This window comes from Muscardinus avellanarius (genome assembly GCF_963383645.1).
Source record: "Muscardinus avellanarius genome assembly, chromosome: 7".
Taxonomy (NCBI): Eukaryota; Metazoa; Chordata; class Mammalia; order Rodentia; family Gliridae; genus Muscardinus; species Muscardinus avellanarius.
The window spans coordinates 98,493,892-98,516,466 of record NC_137793.1 but is presented as its reverse complement, the minus strand read 5'-3'; the positions used below and the strand labels follow the sequence as shown (position 1 = coordinate 98,516,466).

The window sequence follows — 22,575 nt, the reverse complement described above, 5'->3', positions numbered from 1 at the left end:
AATACAAAATTATTATGCTTTTGTGATATTTATTTTTTATTCATTCTTTAAGATTTTTTTTAGCAAGTTTTGAGAAAAGAGTATGTTTGCAACTCTTATTGGCAATTTTCACAAAATACTCAATTACAAAATTTTATTAGAAATCTATATCAATGCCATGCAATTTCAAATTTAAAAACACAATTAAAAATTATGTTCAAAGCTAATTTTCATTTGTCTCTTAAACAGCTGTAGCTCATAAGCATGACATGAGTTCCATAGGACATTCATTCATTTTGTAAAAAAATAAATGTGATTTTGAAAACTATTGAATATTCTGTGCCTGGTAGAACACGAAAAGGATAATAAATCCAGATAAAAAAAGATGTGATTATTTCGCACAGAAATCATGCAGCTGTGTCTTGTTCAACAAAAACTGTGATATTTTATGAACATTAAAAAATACATATTTATGAGCCGGGCGTGGTGGTGCATGCTTGTAATCTCAACATTTGGGAGGCTGGGATAGGAGGGTCACTTTCATGGACAGCCTCCGCTATTTAGTGAGGCCTTCTTCAACTTAGTTAGACCCTGTTTCCAAAATAAAGAATAAAAAAAAAAAAATAGGGCTGGGAATGTATCTCGGAGGTACATCCTGAGTTTCATCCCCAGTACCACACACACACACACACACACACACACACACACACACACACACACAGCATATTTAAGAGTACCTTCAAAATGAATGAGAAAGAGTACGATAAAACAAATAAAATTCACAATTTTAATGTTAGATCAAGACTAACTTAATAGGACATTTTTAATTTTTAATCATCTTTTTTCTGTCCTGATATGTTGAATGCATAGATGAATGCACATGAATCAGCAGTTAAAGAACTTTAATACTACTTAATCTTCACTTGCATTTTCTCAATTATATTTTTCAAACGTATGATTATAGAGGATTGAGGTAATAGTCTGAAAAAGTTAGAAAAAAATGGATAAGAGTGATTAAATGAATTCTAGAGTTGAATCAATGATTATACCGTAAGAGATCATATTAGTCTTTGTAATTTCTTATTACACCATCATGGACATTAGCATGCATACTTGGATTACTGGTCAATTATATAGAAGAACTTTGGGAAATTCCTGTGTTCTCTGTATTCTGGTTTTGGAAGGTAGAATACTGTGCTAAGTTGAACATAAGTACACCAGATGTATATTAAGATCCTCAGTGGTACTTCTCTTCTTCTGCCTTTTCCCTCTGCCAGGAGGAGTACATGTTCCAAAGGGGCATTTCCCTTGAAACCGGGTTTCCAGAATGAGAAGACACATTGAACAGAAGACAGTATACTTTCAGATACTTACATATAATAAAAATTGTGATTGTTATAATACACTGAAATTTATAATATTATTCATTTACTACACTGAAGCTCTTATGGATTGACTGGATTGTTTTGCATATTTCATGATTGCAACCACTTTTGGCTACTAGCCCAGAGGAAAATTGATTTATGACATATACATTTTTACCAGGAAAAATACATGTGCATTTATGGAAGATGTCACATGATCATTCAGCTTGCTTTTACTTGGGGGTATTATTGTGATGCCAGCTATGTTTTGTTGTAAGTTCTAGTTATTTTGAAAAATTATATTTGAGTGGAAATCCTTCTCACAGAAAAAAGCTTTGAAAGTTCATTTAAAGACTTTAAGGACATTTAAACATAAAAAATGATGTTCAAAATGCAAAATTTAGCACTTTCAAGGTAAATTATCTTCTAACTTTTCTGAAAGTAAAATAAATGTCAGTTACAGAAAAACAGCTGAAAATGGAACCATCTTGAGATTATTTTTAAGACAAAGTTTAATTAGCATGTATGGAGAGTGCTTATAAAGTCCTGGTTTTGTTAGGTTTTAAAGTTCACATTTTTTGCATATTGATTAGTTTTTGTGCCATGGCTTTTTTTGTTGCTTTATTATTCAAGGTGTTTGTTTTGCAGGGGCATAGTGTCTTCCAATGTTTATTATGTTTAAATAAAAATATTTTATTGTTCATTTAGATAATATTTGATGCCTTGGTCTATTTTCACAGTCCAGGTACATTTTTATAACATTAATAATTACAACATTTTTTTCTTTTGCAGTAAAATCCAAGGTAAATTCAACATTAAATTGTAGAACTTTTATTTTTCATTTATATAAAGCCTAACTCTCTATCCAAGTTTATAATATGAGTGATCCTGCCTTTCAAACTGTTTCATAATTGTTAGAAAATATTATTTTTATAGCTGTTATTGAAGTTGAAAGAGCAATAAAAGTTACTTCATCTACTTCATCAAAAATATGGCTTACATATAATTCTTGGTTTTGTATTTGTTGTAAGCTTTTCCATAAAATGACGCCCATTTTTGATAATGGGAGACTATGTTTCTCCTGGTGTTACGGTCTACAGTGCCTGGGATACTGTTTTCTTTTTGAAGTTATATTCAGCTCCTCATTTCCTTTTCTCTCACTACTTATCAAGCACACAGTTAGGTAAAATCAACCTACCAAACTACTAACAGAGTATAATAAGAGAGGGAAAGAGCTTATCTTAGAAACAAATAGACCTAAGAAATAAACAGTCTGAGAAAAGCAGGCCTCTGGCAAGAAGCAAAATCAAATGCATAAAGGCAGTTGAAAATCATACATGTTGGCTTAACACCAATTGGCATCTGTGAGATATTATCGGAAGAAAATAGCTGACCTTATAGATCATAGACAAAAAACATAAAATGTTTTGCAAAACATTATGAAGGACAACAACTGACCATATGATTATCAACAATTACCTCCGAGAAGGGACTGAAAATGTTCCAGATAAAATTGCTCAGATTTTATGATGCTCTGTATATTATAGGACACTTACATGAAATAAAGGGATTGGAAATAGCTCAAGGTTTGGTGGCAATTAATCTTCCCGGGAGTAAAATATAATTAAGTTACTTCTAGTTTTGAAGCTGTTTACAAACAATGTTAAATGAGTATGATGGGATATTTTGGTATGCGTACTTACAAAGTCCTGCCATTGCTTCAGTAAGATTTATTCTCAGAAGGGATATTTCTGGAACAGAGTGTGCTGGAAATTTATATAGATACTACAAAGTGCTGTTCAAACTTAATGTGCATATAAATCACCTGGATATGTTGTTAAAATGTAGATTTTGATTCATTAATCTGGAATGGAATCTGAGATTCTGCATCACTAACAAGCCACAAGATGATGCACAGGCTGCTGGCTGATGGACCACATTCAAGTAGTGAGGCTTTAAACCACAATAAAACGTATGACAAATTTGAATGTCTGTCTCCATCAGTGACTTGAGTATCGCTTTAAGGTAAAATTGGGGCAAGTGAATTGTTATAGATAAGTGTGTGTGTGTGTGTGTGTGTGTGTGTGTGTGTGTAACCATAAACAGATAAACAGATGATTTATTCACTTTATCAATGTAATAGTGTGTGTGTGTGTGTGTGTGTGTGTGTGTTTTACGATGCATGGAATTCAGGATCATTCTATCTCTGAGCTAAACTCCAGTCCTAATTTCTTTTTTTTATTTTCAAACAGTCTCACTAAGTTGCTGAGGCTGTCCTCAAACCTGTGATCTTACTGTCTCAGCCTCGCAAGTATTGGGATTATAGGCATGTGCCACCTTGCCCAGCTTCAATGTAAGTTCTAAAGAAAGAGCAAAGAATACAATTCAGTGTTTGATATTCTACAATTTCATATTTTTTCTTTTTTCATTTTGATCTGAAAATATTATTACGATCAGGTAAGATAGTAAATTTAATATGAATTATTTATTTTATGCTAAAACAAATGGTTTTTAATTATTTTATTATATAACTGTCTTGTTAACTGTTAAATTAATTAAAGACATTGATTTAACATTTTATCTTTCATTTATTTATCAGGAAACAAGATAGAGACAAAAGAGATAAACAGAGATGGAGAGACACTGATGTAATTTGCCTTCGGAGGTGTGAGCAATTATTTAGTTTTAAATATAAGGATAACAGTCCTTTACCTCCTTCACTGCTATTTATTTTAATAATTCCCTAGGGTGTCAAAATTTCTAAAATATTTCTATTCTTTCTATTATTTTTAAATAAAGTATATTCTAATAGGTATAACGTTTCTGTACATTTTCAAGTGATTATATTTTTAAGAAAATAGATTTATATCATTCGGTGATTTATTTCTTCAATTATCTTATACTTAAACTAAAGCAAATTTGTAGCCCCTAAGAACAGACCAAGTGAAAATGAGAACGACAGCTGTTAATTGATTTTGAGAAAAGGTGGTATCTGACAGAGAATTAAAAACAAACTGTGAATGCTTTATACAGAATATAATTCACATAAAGAAAAGTGAGAATTGACTATACCCAAAATTAAATGAGAATATTCAAAAATCTTATGAAGATATAAGAACACAGAAAATGTGATCAATATTCTATTCAGTTTGCATCTTCCTGTCTAACTTTTCACCTCCATTCTTTCTTTGAAAGAGACACTCAAAAGAAAAATATTTTGTAAGACTGCCAAACTAAGTGAACTATCTGGGAGGTATAGTTACATATACAACATGTGTCCATTGAGGTAGTAGTCTTTATTTCAAATTCTTATTCTAGTCAGTTAATACTAGTCTGGGCATTAATCATGGATGTTTATATTTTACCAGTGAATAAAATATCTTCTGTATTTAAATAAAATAAAATATCTGAAAAATGCTGGGGTCTAGCAGTAAGGTAACCAAAAGATGCATATTCATCATAAAGAAGCACTTTCAGTAAAAAAAAAAAAAAATGTGTGTGTGTTTATATTTATACTTAAAAATAAAAAATAATTATGCTAAATATTTTATTTTAAATCTATTCACTCAAAAGCCAATTTGATTTGTATGTTAATCAGAACAAATTATTTAAAATTATTTTAATGAACAAATCTTAATATATTATATATTTGCTAGTAGAATTGCTTTCAGTGCATTTAAAACTATACCTCTGTTAGAAAAAAATAATACCTTCTCTAATATTTTTACAGGAGACGGAATTTTACCTACATGGTCTTCATTGTCACCATTCTTATTAATCTACCCACAGAAGCTGGGTGTGTTAAGGCTCCTCGTAGAAAGAGAAAGCTATCCCTTGCTCTTATCCCCCCCGAGATGTGCTCGTAAGGAAACCTTGCACTTTGGTCTACTCATTACCTTGTACACAGAGAGACAAGAGTTATGAAGGAGAGGCATACATCATTTAAGGACTACTACAGCTGGGCACATAGCATATGGAATTCTGGAACTGAAGAGCATGCAAATCTAAACTGCTATAAACATTTTGTTGCAATATTTTTTATAAAAGCATTAAGGAATATTTTAGTTTCCATCTTTCTTAGATTTCTTTGTCTTTCAGTTAATCCAGGACTCAGATCCAGTTCAGTTTTGGGGACATACTTTCTCTCTCTTTAGTTAAGCCCCACATTTTAAAACCTCCTATTTTCTATTCATTTTATTAATTTTGTATTTCCACATTCAGTACACAAATGCATTTTAATTTTAGTTTCTTTTGTATATAATATAATAATGAAATATGCTACACAAATAGTCATGAAGTCATGAAATATATTCCAGAGCTAGAAATCAATATATCCCAAGAGTATAATCTTTATCAAGATTAATTCTCTAAGTTATGGAGCTTATTTTTGAAATTTAAACAATGATGGAGCTTGATATTATTATCCAAAATAAAAGCCAGCATAATTACTATATTAATAATCAGGAAGCTCTACATATATAAATGGGGAAATACTTTGTATTGAAGAAGGTTTTAATAATATATTTTCCTATAGGAAAATAATTCAATCACTGGCCTTAGCTGCCATAAAATATCCTATAAAGGTTTCAAATGTGCTATCCATAGTTTTATGACTATGTCAATAAAATGATGCATTATATAACTCTTTGGGCAAAACCCATCTTTCATTTATTTACTTTTATCTCTTTTACTGGTAATATTTTTCATTCAAATTATTTAACAATATTAAAAATGAGAATTTGGAAAATGTATGTGATAGTTGTAAAATGTTTTTTCTCTAAAGATGTTCATATATATATGAACTCAATATGCCCATATAATTATTCCTTGGTTTTAGCCATTTCAGATGGTAAAGAGAGAAAGGGGCAAGAGGGAGGGAAATGGAGAATATTAATTCAGATTAAATACTATAAATATCAAATATTTTTAAAGGGAAGTGATGCAATTTCATGTTCATTTGGGCAATATATATATAATGCTAAAATAATAGATATACAAAAACAGAGCAAGTTCAGTGCATTTATAGTAGTTATAATTTGTATATTGCCTGAGATCATTTCTGAGATGCATCTTAACCATAGTTTGTATCATTAAACTATTTAGTGATTTTATTCATATTATTAAATTATTAAATTATTAACATCATCCAACAGAGACTCCTGAAGAAAAATATTGGTTACTATAGGGAGAAAAAATAATTCCAGTAGAAAATACAATTAAGTACAAAATCTACGATACAGTAGAAAATGAGTAAGGTGCTAATTCTAACAAATACCTTAAAGTAATGCCTAAACAACACTTTTAAATAACTGAAGTAGGTTATATGATTTCCCATGTCATCTCTCATATTGTTATCATTGATTATTACTACAATTTTGAAGTATGATTTGAAACCAGATAGTGAAATGCAATTTTGTTCTTACTGTTCAAGATGATTTTGACTATTTGGGTTTTTTTCTCTGTGTGTGTGTGTGTGTGTGTGTGTGTGTGTGTGTGTGTGTTTATATAAGTTTTAGAATTTTTTCTTTCTAGTCCTATAAAGAATGTCACTAATATTCCAATATTGCAATAGTTATTGCTCTGAATCTGTAGATATCTTGAGTAGAACTAATAGCATTTTAACAATACTTGGTTTTCCCAATTCACAAACACAAGATATCTTCATATTTTTGTGTTCTATTTAATGTTTTACAGTTTTTATTACATAAATATTTGATATTTGGTTAAATTTATTATGTTATTTTGTTATTTTATAGCTATTTATAAATGGGATGGATTGCTTTCTTGATTTCTCATTAATATATTTTCTATAGATGGAAAGCAATGTAAATTATGTTTGTATGTTGATTTATTATTGTGAAACTTTGATTAATTTATTTTATTAGTTCAGACAGATTTTAATTGGAGTCCTTGGGGTTTTCTATATAATAGACAATGTCATATGCAAATATTGACTTAGATTTCCAACATTGGAATAGTCAGAATGGTGATTTAATGCTATAAGAGTTTCAAACATAGCTTTATAAGCAACCAAAAAATTGAAAGACTCTTAGTTGATTAATAAAAAGTGAGAAAAATCAGGATTCAACACCAGGCTTGATATTTTGTGTTATTATTTTATTAATGTAGAAACATCATGTACATTGGACTAGTATGTCTTTTTCTGCCCATAGACTACAGCTTGCATTATTAATTTTTTCAGGTTAAGCAGTTGACTTGCATTTCCCAGGTTTGGAGAGGGATCTACAGTTTTCTAACCTTTTCTTTATTCCTCAGCCTTTACTGGGATCCTGATTCTCTCTAATTCTGAATTTTTATTTACTAAATTGACCTATTTTGGCTTTCTGGGTTGGCTTCTTTTCTTCAGTATTCTTTTTGAATTAAATCTCAGTTATCCTCAGTAAATATTTTAAACTTGTACATATAGCCAAAAAGCCAGACAAACATATTCTCCTTGCAAAGAACATTTTCACTTACTTAGTCATTGAACAAATAGTTAATGAGAAACTCCTGCATACCACTCACTATTTCAGCTATGGAATAAACAAATGATAAATACGGGCAAGATCCGGTTTCCATGAAATGCGCAGGAAAAAGATTAAAATCCATTAGACAAATAAACTAATTTTACATAATTATAATAAATACAATAAAGAATGCAATGTAAGATCACAAAAAGTAGAGAATAATGATGATCACTGGGCTTTATTGATGTCAGGGTGGTGAGAAATGACCTTTTTTTCTAAGAAAGCAGCATTTGGTGAGGAGAAAAAAAAAAGGAAAGGGCACTGTGATTAACAGCAGAACATGAAGAAAAGAGAGGTTAAGAGGTCTGAAAAAAGTCTAGCAATTGGTTGGTAATGTAGGACCTTATAAATTATAGCAAGATGTTTAAATTTTATTCTAAGTGGACAGTTCTAGGTTTCAATTAAAGCAGACAATATAACCTGATTCCATTTTTCAAAAGATGTGTGGAGGATGGACCACAGAAATATTGTAGGAGAAAAAGTGATGAAGACTTGGTCTACTGATGCTAGGTAGGAGATGAGAGAAGGGATCAATATAGGACATATTCTGATGTAATAAAGGGTCTGACTTTCTTACAGACTGGTTTGGAAGGAAGAGGAAAGAAAGGACTCATCCTCTAAGGCTGAGAAATGGAGAGACAGAGTCTTTTACAACCCTGTGACATAAGTATGAATCAGCCACCTGTCTTCTCTAAATGTGTAAGTTAAAAAGGAAGCAGGGCCCTGTTTTATAGCTTTCCTTTCCAATTGTAATCAAGGTTCTTCATTATAGCAAGCAGTAACCTAGATTACTAAATGAAATATAAATTACGTATATATAAACATGGGATATTTTTAAATTTTAGGAAAATGTCACAATTTGCTATTATACCTTATCTCCCAAATATAATTTAAAGTGTATTCAAACTGCTGAATCATACATTGCTGTGATCAACCTGTTTTTAACAATGTTTCTTAACTTTAACAAATTTATATATTGAGAAAGATATAACATTTTTAATCCCAATTTCTATATTATGCCTCATATATAATATTTATTTTTTTTCTATATCATATTGAACATGAGAAGACACACTAAAATAGTGCCACCATGTAATTGTAGATCTTTACTATTTAGGCCAGGAAATTCTTATTTTCTCCATGACCTAATGTGATGATTTCTACCTTAATATTTATTACTCAAATTTTTGTTGTTGTACTACTGGGTTGAAACCCAGGGCCTTTTCTACCCCTGGGCTATCCTCCCAGGCCTATTTTATACTTTATTTGAAAACAGGGTCTCACTAAGTTGCCGAGAACCTGTCTAAGTAGCTGAGGCTGGCTTCGAACCTGTGGGATCCTCCTGTCTCAGCCTTCCAAGCACTGGGATCACAAGTGTGTGCCACCATGCCCGGCTTACTCGATTTTTTCAAACAAAATTTTCTATATCTTCTTGTACCACAGAGTATAATAAATGTGCCTACATTTAATGTATATTGTGCTATATAAACCTTTTAGGCAGAGGCTACATAATATTCATCTTCCACAGGAATGCCAACACTATAAACATCATTTAATAATCACTAGATAAACGTGTGGGATACATGAATGAGTGAATTCTTCAATTACTTAGCCGCTTTCTGGGGAAGTTAGCTGTTTCGAGTGATTCAACAGTTTTATACACAAGCACAACACAGGCACACATATTTTCAAAAATTCGTACCTCCCAGAGTAGCAGACAGCAAGAAATGAGTCCCATATTTCTTGATAAGGTTTTCTGTGATTTGCTGAAGGGTAGGTCGACGTCCCAACAGTCTTATGTTGCGGAAGAATTCAGGGGCAAGAGGCAGAGGGGAGCCGAGGAAATTTCTTCTCTCAACTGCAAGGTTATTTACTTTCCAGCGGCCAAACTCCCTGAAAAGCAAATTTATTTTTATTCATAAATGCATAATCTACCTGAATGCTTTCATTTGAAAAGTTCAGTTGATAGTTTAGCTGAGGTCACTCCATTACAAGGACTCTAGCTGGTAATCATGTACCATGTGCTCTGAGCTACAGAAGCAATATTTATAATTTATTTAACAGGAGTAAATGCTACACTCAAGTCATGTAGAGGAAACATAAAGCCACTTAAAAAGAAGCGTTTTCATTGATTTAATATTTTCACAAGAAGATATGTGTCCCTAAAAATGACAGCATTATACACAGAATATGAATATAATTACCCTTCTCCTACTCCAGAAAAAGAATGAAAAGCTAAAGTAATCTTTTACTATGGGCAAACTGAAAAAAAAATTATTTTCACCATTCTAATGATTTCTTTATTCACTTTAAAGAGAACTTACAGAATCTCAAGGATATTATGAAGTTGTGATCATGAGTTGGGTGGACTAGTTATGCTCAATAAAACACTGCACGCTTGTAGTTTTACATGGAAAGAAATATTTTAAAACCTTATTGTTGAAACTTATTTTTTTTTGCATTTTGTCTCAGTATAATTCTTAGCCCCTGATGCTTCCTTTTTATACTAAATTTATTTTTAATTAAACGAACGCTTATCTTATGCAGAAAACAAAAAATTACACTGGACAATCTTTGCCTGGATTTTCTTCTGCCTAAGACTCACACACCTTTTGCATATCTGAGCAGCCTGACTGTAGATCACTTTCTGAGAGCTTTATTTACCTCTTGGCTGTTTGTTATCCCCACTCTCTGTTAAATCCAGTAAGTTTATAATATCAGTTCATCTTCTATCATTTCAGATGGACAAAACACTTGTGCCCCCATTGATTAATTTATTTTCTCTATAATACAGCAACTGCAAAGGAACAGCCAACATTTGGACATCACCAAACTAAAACTAATTAATGAACGTAATAGGTTAATTAACTAACCAACTGAGTAATCCTAGTATATTTATATCTAATGTCTCTATATACAGTGTGGTACTTAGTTCTCCAGAGATGATTTACCAATATATTAATAACTCTAGGGGATTGCTTTCTTAATTTCAAGAATTCTATTTCAGCATTTTCTCCTTGATTTTTTCCCATAATTTCATCTGAAGAATCAAGTAAAATATTATATACTCTATGGTATATTTCCAACATGTTTAGTCCATATGGAAAAAGTAAATGTTGATAAGATTATCAGTAGTGTGTTCCACTACCTACTGCAGTTTGTCTTAGAATGATATATGGTCAATATAATAATTTTAAGTTTTGGCTGAAAATTCTGGCAAAACGTATCGAATTAATCCTGAGAAGTGATGATTAAAAAAAAAACTAAATAAGACAAACTTTCTCAGGTGAACTAAATAGTGCATCGTGAGTAGTAGACATTAAACATAAATATGAATGGCCAGAGTCTCTTTTTCTGGATACAAGGTGGGGCTGCATTACTAGTATAATTTAAAGTCACTGTGGTCGGTCATTTTGCTTACTTTGACCAATGACAAGTGAGGGTATAAGACTAATCTGTTCCATCAGCCTGGAACCTTGAGCAACACAGGAAATCAAAATTCTGGACCTCACAATCTATCCTTGAAGTTTACCAGAATGAACAAGTTGCATGAAATAAAAATAAACTTTGTTATCCAAAGTCACCAAGATAATTGGGCTCTTGTTTGATCGGCTTGCTTCTTTCCTAGGAATTTAGTATCTCGTGACTGAAGTCCTCTATCTTTGGGGAAACTTAGGATAGCAATAAGGAGCTAATGTTTGCACATAAATTGGAACCTTATGGGTGCAGGTTATTTCTTCTCTTCATGGAGACAAGACTCCCCTCAGCAGCAACCAGACCTTGCATTCATTAAATTTTGGAAAGCAAAGCCACAGACTGCTGAATTGAAAACATGCTGTTGGGCATGATTATCATAATGAGAACATTTTACCTAAAGGCATCTCAGGATCCCATCCAGATGCTTTATGTTTATATTAAATAAGAACATTGTGGTATTTAACTAAGTTCTACATTCTACTTGGAGCCTTCACAGAACATAAATATTCTCCCCATCATAACCTTTGGAAGTCTTTAGATGAAATAGTCACAATCATTAGTGTTTAATGTTACCCAGCTCCTCTAAAGGCGCCACTATTTTGCAGAACACACAAATGGGCTATAACAAGTTTGGCCAGAACATTACTTTAAAAATGTCTTTTTTGGCACTAAGGAGCCTCTATTAGTTTATTAGGGTTATATGTTTTCCTGCTAAAAATTCTGACTTGCAAGTATCTATTATGATGTGCATCCACATCATGTTTACTCTTCTACAATGCTTAGTACAATTTTATTCTTACTGGCTCATAAAATAAAGATTGAAAAACAAGAATGACATCACCACATTTTCTTTAAATGATGGTCACATAATTGGCACATTGCCATTGACCTTTCATATTAGCATTTAAATTCTATGTGAATACAGGAATGTACTTAGTGTATTTAAAATAAATCCAATCTCATTATTTCTTTAAAAACGCACAGGTATATTCAGTTCCCCAAAGACAGAATCAGCCACTCTTAAAATCGAAAATCTTGAACGCAATATCAAAGGAAAAGCAGCCTAATTTTTAAAACAAAACCAGATGATGAAATCGCTGCAAAGATTTATTGCTTGCTCGTTTGCACTAAATGAAGTTGCTTGTCTAAACTCCTAAAGACTATTGTTGCATTAGTTTTCACATTACATTTTTGGCTTATAAGTTTAATTCTATCAATATTCATTAAAATTTGCAGATGCAACAGAATACTAAAACAAGTCCTATTACCCGAGCACTAATCTGCAAATAAACATGAATAGCATAAATCAACTTGCCAACCTTTAGATGCAATACCTTATAATTACATTTGTGACATCATACTAATCTTAAGAAATGCCACTTAATAATATGCACAAGTTCTCCATGATTTTATTGTGTTTATCTGTTATATATAAGCTTGGCTTTCTTGCTATACAGCTTCATTTTTCACAAATGACACTATTTTCTATTTGGCTGGTAAAAGTGAGATATCCCTAATGGCCTGGGTGATTTTAGCTCTGAAGCCAGTGTTTTTAATGGAACCAAACGCTAAGCAGTTGACAAGGTATACAATCCACCCTCTTTCACACTACTGCCCCTTGAAATACCCAGCTTCTTCATTTTTTTTTAAAATTTAGGAGCAGTGGGTTTTTTGAAAATCTTGGGAGGGATTTTTTTAATGAGGCTTGGAATTTAGCAATTAGTTTATGAAAATTAAATGCTGAAATAAAAACATAGTCTTTGATAGGACATATAAAGTGGTTACACTTATGACTTTTGCAAAGCACCCATTAATGATTGGGGTATTTTGAATGAGCTGCTACACTAAGGGTAGACTAAAAAAGACAATTAGCATGAGTACAACAAAACATATACCCATCCCAGTTAATCAGTAAAAATTCACTTTAGCTGTGACCCCTTGACAATATTATGGAATCAAATATGATGGGGTGAGGTTACTGAGAATTTGTATAAAGATAGCCAAGTTTTTAGTTAGTAAAGTACATTTATAATTTTAAGAATACTATCAAAGTCACTATCATTAATCCTAAAGGTAATTCATTTAACCCTAACACAATAGTACCACACATTGTATCTATATAATTGTATAGTTACAAATATCCATGATGATATAGACATGTATTATCCATATATAAACAGATATTAGCAAAAGTTGTATATAGAAATATCTATATAGGTTGTCAAGTAATTATTTCTAAGGTAAAAATAGAAGGAAATGTGTAATAATTTTGGCTTTTTGCTTAAGTTTTGCAAACACAGTTTGTTATCAGTTATAAATATTGTTATGAACTTATCACAACTATTCCTTGATCAAATTCGTATAATTGCACAGCTTCAGTAATTATTGGTCAATGTACACAGCCAAAAAGGCACAGACATAATTGAGCTAAAATAAAATAGCTACTCATTGTTTTTTCAAAAATCAGATAAAAATAATAAATAAATATGAAATATTTTGCATTTATACTTACATAAGTAATTATTCACATTGGTTCATAAATGAAAAATATCTACTTCTCATTCATGAAGTAAAATATTGTATGTAGCCAATCTTAGTTTTTCAAAAGGAAATAGAGAATCACTAAATGAGGTCAGCCACTCTCAGAAAATTAAGGGATGCATGTTTTCCCTCATATATGGATTCTAGAGAGAAAATAGGAATAATAGAGGGCTCTAAGTAGTGTGGAAAGAGACCTGTAGGATTGTGGGAGAAGAGCAGGGGAGAAAGTAAGGAGAAAAGGAGGACTGAGGAAAGAAAGAGTGTAAATGATACTATGACAATAAATGAAAGTTATACTACCAATTTCACTAACATAGAGAAGCCAGGTAGAATATAAAGGAAGATATGCTAAGAATTGAGTGCATGTATGCTTGTGTGACTGAACCTCATGATGATGAGTAATAGCAATGCAGTAATGGAACTATTTTAAAAATAAAGATATTTTAGGGGAATTGAACTTTTATTAAAAATAAACCCAAATAATCAATGTTTTAAAGAATTTTTATAATAAAATTAGTTTTGAGAAGCAGCTCAATTAACAGGACATACATTTTCAGGAGATGTTAAAATATCTTAAAGAAAACATTACATATCTTATGTGATTTTTTTCCCACATAATTACAGAAAATAAAACTATGTTGTATTCAGTCAGAGGTCTTAAGATGAGTAAGCTGGTTTAGCTTGCTCTTAATTTTATGTCTTTAATGCTCTCATGTGTTAGAAAGATGGGACATGGTGCCTTTTGATAATTTTTTTTTGTGTGTGTGGTACTGGGGTTCCTGGAAGCCCTTCTACCTCTGGGCTACATTCCATGACCTATTTTATACTTTTTATTTGGTAACAGAGTCTCTTAAGCCAGCGCGGCTGGCTTCGAACCTGCGCGATCCTAGTGTCTCTGCCTCCCAAGCGTGGGGAATACAAGCGTGCGCCACCACGCCCAGCCAATAAAATAAATTCTAATAAATATTTTAAACCGTAATTGTATAAGCTTTAAATTATTCATTTCCAAAATTACAACTTTTAATCTTGAGTCAGGACCAATTTTCTAGAATGACATTTTATATACATATAACTTGTGAATTATAATTAGCAATTCTACAATTCTCTGAATATGACTATTAGCTATAGATTACAAACCAAAATGTATTTTTTACTAGGCACTTAGTATCACCATCTTCTAAATTTGAGATTTATAAAAATATCACCCAATTTATTCTGATTTGGAAACCTCAATAATATATGGGGACTGCTGTCTTTTCTGACCCATGACTTCTGTCTATAATTAATTCAGGTCCTCTTCTTATACACACTCATAGCAATGTTTTTTTCCTACTGAGCATATATTTATTTGTGTAATTATGTGACTCATGTCTGGCTTTTCCATTGTAGAATGAGCTCCACATAGACATGGATTACTTCTTCTTTTGTGATAATTATATTCCTAAGATGCAGATGTATGGCAAACCATAGGCACTCACTAAATTTGTACTGAATCAACAAATGAGTAAATGATCTCATGTGAACTTAAAAGAAATAAGCCCCTAAGAAGGAGGAGGAATGAGGTTTCTGACTTGTTCTCATACAAATTATATACCCTTTCTAAAGTTTACCGAAAAACAATCTCAGTTCATTTCTAAATTATATTCTTTGAGTGTTTTCACTAGAGGGAGGGGTAAGAATTAATTAATTGGTTGATTTAAATTGAGAATGACCAATTACTATGCAATAACCTACCTCCACTGACTTTAGAAACCTGTATTTGAACATTTAGAAAGATGCTCCCCTTGCCTGCTGGAACAGTAAAATTCATAGTGGTAGTGCTCAGAGACTCGGAGAGTTAATGCACTATGAAGAGAGAAATCCTGATATTTCAGCTATAAAAAGATCTTTAATGTCTTATATTTATCAACAATAATGCATGGGAAAGACACAGATTTACACAAATTTAGTTCTATCTTGCTAGAGTATCGGTTTTCTTCTAAAATCTTTAACATATATTTCCTTCTACTAGCTATCAATAAGTTTAAAAGTTCAATTAGCAATAAGCAAAATTCTCATTCTAAATAAAAATTTTATACCAAATTAAATAAATAAAAATTGTGTTTGCTATATAACTTTCATCCCAAGATAAAACCTAAGATGGCAATTCAATTACACCTATGAGTAAAGTCATCTACCTATGAGGTTCAAACTATGACACTATGGGGTATGTGCTATTTTCATATATTTTGCTGAATGAGATAACTTTGGTACAAATAATCACTCAAAACTATGGTCCTAGCAATAATGTAATTCTGGGTACTTGACTCCAACGCTAGTGCCCTCAACTCTTTTGTACATCAAGAGTAACTTGAATGGAGAGGTGCAGTTGAAGTATCTGACGTGTGAGTGCGGGGTACATGGATGGGAGCACAGGGTCGGATATGTGGAGTGAGAAATAAGGAGAGAAAGCAAGACAGAGAGTGAGAGCAAAAGAACAAGAAAGATAGTATGGACAGGTTTATTGGTAAATGTGGGGAAATGTGATATAATAATTAAGTCAATCAGAAGTAAAAAGGCCGACTATAAGAGACTAATCCTTTACTATCCTGACTAAATAGTTACATAGGAAAGATAAAACTTATATGTGGCAGAAGGAGTTAAGGACTTTTGAAATGAATTTATGTTTCTTGGAAGAGGAATTATAGGAGCTGAGTAGTTAAATAAGTTTATGATCAAGTAATTTTAAAGGTGATAAAGTACATTTCAAACTCCAGGCTCAGAGTGCAGAGTACAAAAGCTTCTGAGAGGGAGAGACACAGATGGAGAGAAAGGGAACAGATTCTTTGATGGGATCATCCGACAGCATGGAGGGAATTCAAGGGTGAAATTGGGGTGTGGATGGGAAAATCTGTCATACCAAACAGCGCAAGCACAAACGAGAACACGATTCAAAGCATGAGAAGGATTCCAGAGAGGGACAAAGACCTACATAGAAATCCACGATCAAGGGTGGATTCCAAAGCAACGGTTGGCATCATTAAATACAAATATTCCACCATGATTAAAAACAGCATGATTTCTGTGGGGTGATATTATATCTGACCATTTTACTGGAACTGCTTATAAAGAAAAACAGACACAGAAGAAATACAGTCATGAAAATATTCTATTTATATATATATAATTATAAATCATATAATCAGATATCATCCATTATATAAATATTTATATATATCATATTATATACATTATATATAATATACAAAATATATTATATATAATTATATATTATATATAAACATTTATATATTTTTACTTATAAATATTTTATTTATATATATTTATATATGTGGATGATATCTCCTCTTCAAAGTCTGCTTTAAGATCAGTTTGCTAGAATACTGAGAAGTACAGAACAGTTGTATTTGAGAAAAGCTACACAAATAATGGAATTACCTAGAAAGAAAGATTAGAGTCACAACAAAAATATTTAATCATGGTCAGGTATGGTGGTGTATTCCTGTAATCCCAGTACTTGGGAGACTGAGACAGGAAGATTTCAAATTCTAGAACAGCCTCGGCAACCTAGCAAAACCCTGTTTCAAAAGCAAAAAATAAAAAGGGCTAGGGGTGTGACTAGGAGGTAGAAGTTCTCCTAAAAAAGAAATAAAGAAAATATCAAATCACATTAGGTACCTAAATAAAATGTCAAGAATATAAACAAATCATATCCAATTAAAAATATTAACATTCCCAGAGAAGGGGTAACTAAGTAGAATCTAGTGAAAAAAATAGGAAGAAAAAAAAAGCGAAACAGAAATATCATTATTGTGCAACCTACCAAAGCCAGGGAGGTTCAGATTCAATCCTGCCATTTGAAATAAAAAAAATCAAGTGCTGAGGAGGAGTGAGGTATATCTTTTGTTTTAGCTGTAGCAGGCTGAGCATAGGAGACCTCCTCCTCCACGACTCATTGGATCGCCTGCGTCCCTGAGACTTCCACACAGGACTTCCACAGGACACTTTTTTCGAATCAGACCCTATTCCGTGTATGTTTCATAGCAGGGCAAAGGCGGCAGCCTGCCAGGCAGAGTTAAGAAGGATGGCAGTCCACTGGGGAATTGCTGACATCTTCAAGGGCATGCTTAGCTGTTTTGCATGTACAGTGGCTTTCATCAATAGGAGGTGAGAAAGCCTAATTCACTCCATGTATCAACTGTCCCCACAGCCACCAACCATAACAAGTAAAAATGAAACAAATCTAAACCAATAATGGTCGTGCAGGCCTGTAATCCATGTACCTTGGAAACCAAGACAGGAGGATTACAGTCAAGGCCAGCCTCAGGAATTGATCACACAACAACCTAGGGAGACACTGTTTGAAACCAAAACAAAACAAACAAAAGGGCTTGGGGGTTTGGGGTGGCTCAGTGGTAGAATGCCCCTGGGTTCAATCTCTAGTAAAATAGGTAAAAGACAAAACAAAAATAACTGAGCAAATATAATATTGGATTAACAGAGAAGAAAGGGCATAATAAAAATGTATGTGTGAGGATGATCATAGACAGGGTATTGTTAAATAGAAGAATCACTAAAAACGATTTCAGAATCTTGTGTTACCACATCACTATTGACATCAAAAGGAAGCTGAATAACAAGCCTACAACCCTATGTACCTAGGAAACTTAAAGCTGCCACACCATGTGACAAGAGAAAATAGAAAATAAAAATGAGATAATTAGTAGGGAAATACCTAAAGAAAATATTCTAAAATGGAGTGAGTGTAAGTGAAATGTACTGAAATAAAGGATACTATGAAAAGAAAGAAAAAAAGAAAGAAAGAAGAAATGAAAGGATTTACATAATTTTAAAGAAAAGAACAAAATAACCTTAAAATTCTACCTCAATAGTAGAACATTAAAGGTAATAATAAAAAGTTATCGCAAACATTGGGAGAGATATGACCTTTTACCCAGGAGAAATAATTCAAATGGACAGGATTTATCCTTGGAAACAATGAAGCCAGAAGGAAGTGGCCACATTTTTTTTTTTTTCAAGTGCTGAGAAAAGACACCTGTCAGCAGAGAACTCAAGATTTACAAAAACTATCCTTTAGGAATAGAAGAAAAATCAGGACATTTTATAAATTAAAGGAGACCAAAGGAATTTGTCATCAGAAGACTAATGCTAAAAGAAGAAATAAATGAAGTTCTTTAAACATGAAAATAATGGCAGAAAAAAATAATAGAATATAAAGAAGGAAGAAATAATGCAAAAAGAAAAATTATGGGTAAATACAAAACACTTAGTTATCTTAAGTTTTATAAATTATGTGTGACATATGAAGTAAGACTTGACCCTGTTTATATGATTCAAACTGAATTTGCAAGAAGTATTTAAAATAATACTATTATAAATAAGGGAAATTTTAAAAATTTACTTTTTTAATGGTGAGATAATTATTCTACTGGAAGTAGTAAAATGTTAGCTTTATAACTGCAAAGTATAAAAATATAATTTTTAAAGCCACAATTAAAAACAATATAGAAATAGATGTAGTCAATATTACTGTAGGCACATCTAAAGGAAATTCTAAAAGTTATAGATGTATAACTTACCCAAAATAAGAAGAAAAAGCAGAATAAAACAGTAACAAGCTGAGCACAGATTACAGATTAACATGTGTAATCTTAGTACTTGAAAGACTGAGACAGAAGGATTGTAGGCTGCAGGCCAACATCAGCAACTGAGGAAGAGCATCAACAACTTTGTAAGACTGTCTTTCAAATTAAAAAAAAAAAAAGATCTGGTTTTATAACTCAGATATATAACATCCTTAGGTTCAGCCCTCAATATTAAAGAGAAATAAAGTTGAAAGAAAAAGTAAAAATACATGAGTACTATATTATTAATAATTACATTGAATATAAATGGTATAAATGCTCTAATTACAAATAAATATTAATGGAAGAGTTTAGAAACATAATCTCAATATGAACAGTCAACAGGAATAATACAAGTTGTGATTATTCACTAAAGTCTTGTAAAATTCTCTCTAGGTAAAACTAGTAAAGTAGTACACACATTTTTCTCTGTATTCGTTTTTTTCATCTTTCTATGCAACTACCATCATCTCAAAAACGTTCAATAAAATAATTGGACTCAATTGGAATGTAATTTAATTCAGAACTTGACTCAGATAGTAATCAGTCAATTCCAGAAGTACTGAATGTCTGTCTTATGGTAAGTGCTTGCAATCACCATGTAGTAGAGAGGTACACAAGTCACATCCCCTCTACCTTTGGCCAGAAGCTTACCTAAAGATACCCAGATCAAACATGATCTATGTCAATATACTAAAAAAATTCCTCACCACACTCTCGGGCTAAGTTTGCTGCTCCTATGTTGTGCATTGATTCTGTCCAACAACAGTTCTCACAATTAAATAAATAATAAGTGCCTGATTAATGAATTAACTCACTCTAAGATAAAAGCTGCACCATCTGCCAGGTATTGACTTTCCCAGAGACTATTGATCTTTAAGAGAAGAGGCAATCAAAGGGCTCCACACAAGATATATGGTCTTGGAGGAAAGAGGGCTGAGATGAAAACCATTTCTGGAGCTGACGCTGCTGCGTGCTTCACAACCATCAACCACGCTAATGGGTTCAGTCACTGAATCTGCTCTGCCGGAAAACAAGAACCTATGTGACGGGGCTACATTTGGTGATCAATCAACTGAAAATACGTAGTTCCGTGTTAATATAAGCTTTCTTCCCTAAATCTTACTACCATGAATTCTGCATGTGTAAATGCAATATTAGACTTAGTTGCCATGCGATGTTTCCTAAAGTTGCAAAAAGCTATATTAGAGATAAAGGAAAACACTTTTCAAATGTCAATTACTGTTATCGATATTACATTTTTAAGGGGCATCACTTAAAGCAGTGTCAATTAAAAGAAATTGTTTATGTTACACTAACTACATCACCATATTGATAATAGAACAACTAATCATACTTTGTAACCTGAATCTCAATTTTCTTAGCAATGTTGTAGATACTCCATCAATAATTTATTCTTTGGTTTTCATTGTACCCCATGTGAACCATACATTAGTAATTTTAGTTATTCTTCTGTATTCACAAGAAAACTAAAAATGATGGTGGTGTTTGGCAAATAAAAAATATATAGGGCTGGAGGTGTAGTTCTGGGTAAAACACTTGTCTAGTGTACAAAAGATCCTAGGTTCAGCCGGGCGTGGTGGTGCACGCTTGTAACCCCAGCATTCGGGAGGCTGAGACCTGGAGGATCGCGGTTCGCGGGCAGCCTCAGCTACTTAGTGCGGCCCTCTGGAACTCAGTGAGACCCGGTTTCAAAATAAAGAATAAAAATAGGGCAGGGGGTGTAGCTCGGAGGTAGAATGGTCCTGAGTTCCATCCCCAGACCTGCCAAAAAAAAAAAAAAAAAGATTCTAGGTTCAACCCCCAGCAACACACCAAAGAAAATTATTAGTTTTATGTATTTGTTTCTTACCTTTAATATTCTACTATTGAGGTAGAATTTTAAGATTATTTTGTTCTCTTCTTTCAAATGATGTAAATCCTTTCATTTCCTTCCTTGTTTCTTTCTTTCTTTTTCATAGTATCCTTTATTTCAGTACATTACATCTAATTCACTCTGTTTTAGGATATTTTCTTTAGGTATTTCCCTGCTAATCATATCACTTTAATAGGTATATCCCTGCTAATTATATCATTTTTATTTTCTATTTTCTCTTGTCACATGGTGTGGCAGCTTATAAATTTCTTAGGTAAATATGGCTTTAGGCTTGTTATTCAGCTTCCTTTTGATGTCAATCAGCATTCTACCTCTGAGCTAATTTTTTTTTTAGTTTGTTTATTTATTTATTTATTTATTTATTTATTTATTTATTTATTTATTTATTTTGGGGTGGTACTGGGGGTGGAACCCAGGGGCTATATTCCCAGACCTATATTATATTTTATTTGGAAACAGGGTCTCACTAAGTTGCTGAGAGCCTCACTAGGTAGCTGAGGCTGGCTTCAAACCTATGTGATCTTCCTCCTAACTCAGCCTTCCAAGTGTAGGGATTACAAGCGTGTGCCACCATGCCCGGCTTATATTTGTTTTTTTTTAATATATTTTACTATAAAATTTCTGTTTGATTATTTTTATAACTTTCCTTGCTTATCCTTTTTATTGTTCCCCTGAGACTTTTCATCAATGTAGAAGAGGTCATAATTGTGTCGTAATTATGACGCATCTCACAACCAGAATGTCTCAGTGCCCTGCAAGATGGCTTACCTAAGTCAGATGCTCTATCTCAGCCTGGGATCACCTCAAAGCCTTCTTTTCCCCTGCCTTTGATTATATCATCCCTTTGCTACATGATAAAACAAAGGTTTGTGTTCACAAAGTATTTCTACTGGGTATCCCTGATTTATAAACCCAAATTGAACAAGTGTTAAAATATAACAAGGAAATAAACCAAAAATATTGTTACAAAGTAAAAACAAACAAACAAAAAAACAAAGGAAATGTACCTGCACCAATTTAAATTACTTGGTCTAATAATTTGGGGTTTGTATAAATTATCACTTTAGAGTCCTCACTACACCATAATAGCACATAATTATTCATATTTTACCTAACATATTAATTTTCTCGACCTTTTCCTGCAA

At 32.4% G+C, this 22,575-nt stretch overlaps 1 protein-coding gene across 3 annotated transcripts in view; it reads right to left on the bottom strand.

The window, feature by feature from the left end:
* The window catches only part of BRINP3 (BMP/retinoic acid inducible neural specific 3), a gene marked incomplete at both ends in the record, with an annotated part of 382,413 nt that overhangs the window by 194,550 nt on the left and 165,288 nt on the right, over window positions 1–22,575 (bottom strand). For 2 of the 3 annotated variants that reach the window (XM_080699392.1, XM_080699393.1), the window contains one exon: window positions 9,573–9,763. The exons of the other annotated variant lie outside the window; for it this stretch is intronic. In XM_080699392.1, coding sequence (XP_080555518.1) covers window positions 9,573–9,763 — 191 coding nt within the window. The remainder of the gene's footprint in view (window positions 1–9,572; window positions 9,764–22,575) is intronic. 3 annotated transcript variants of the gene reach the window in all.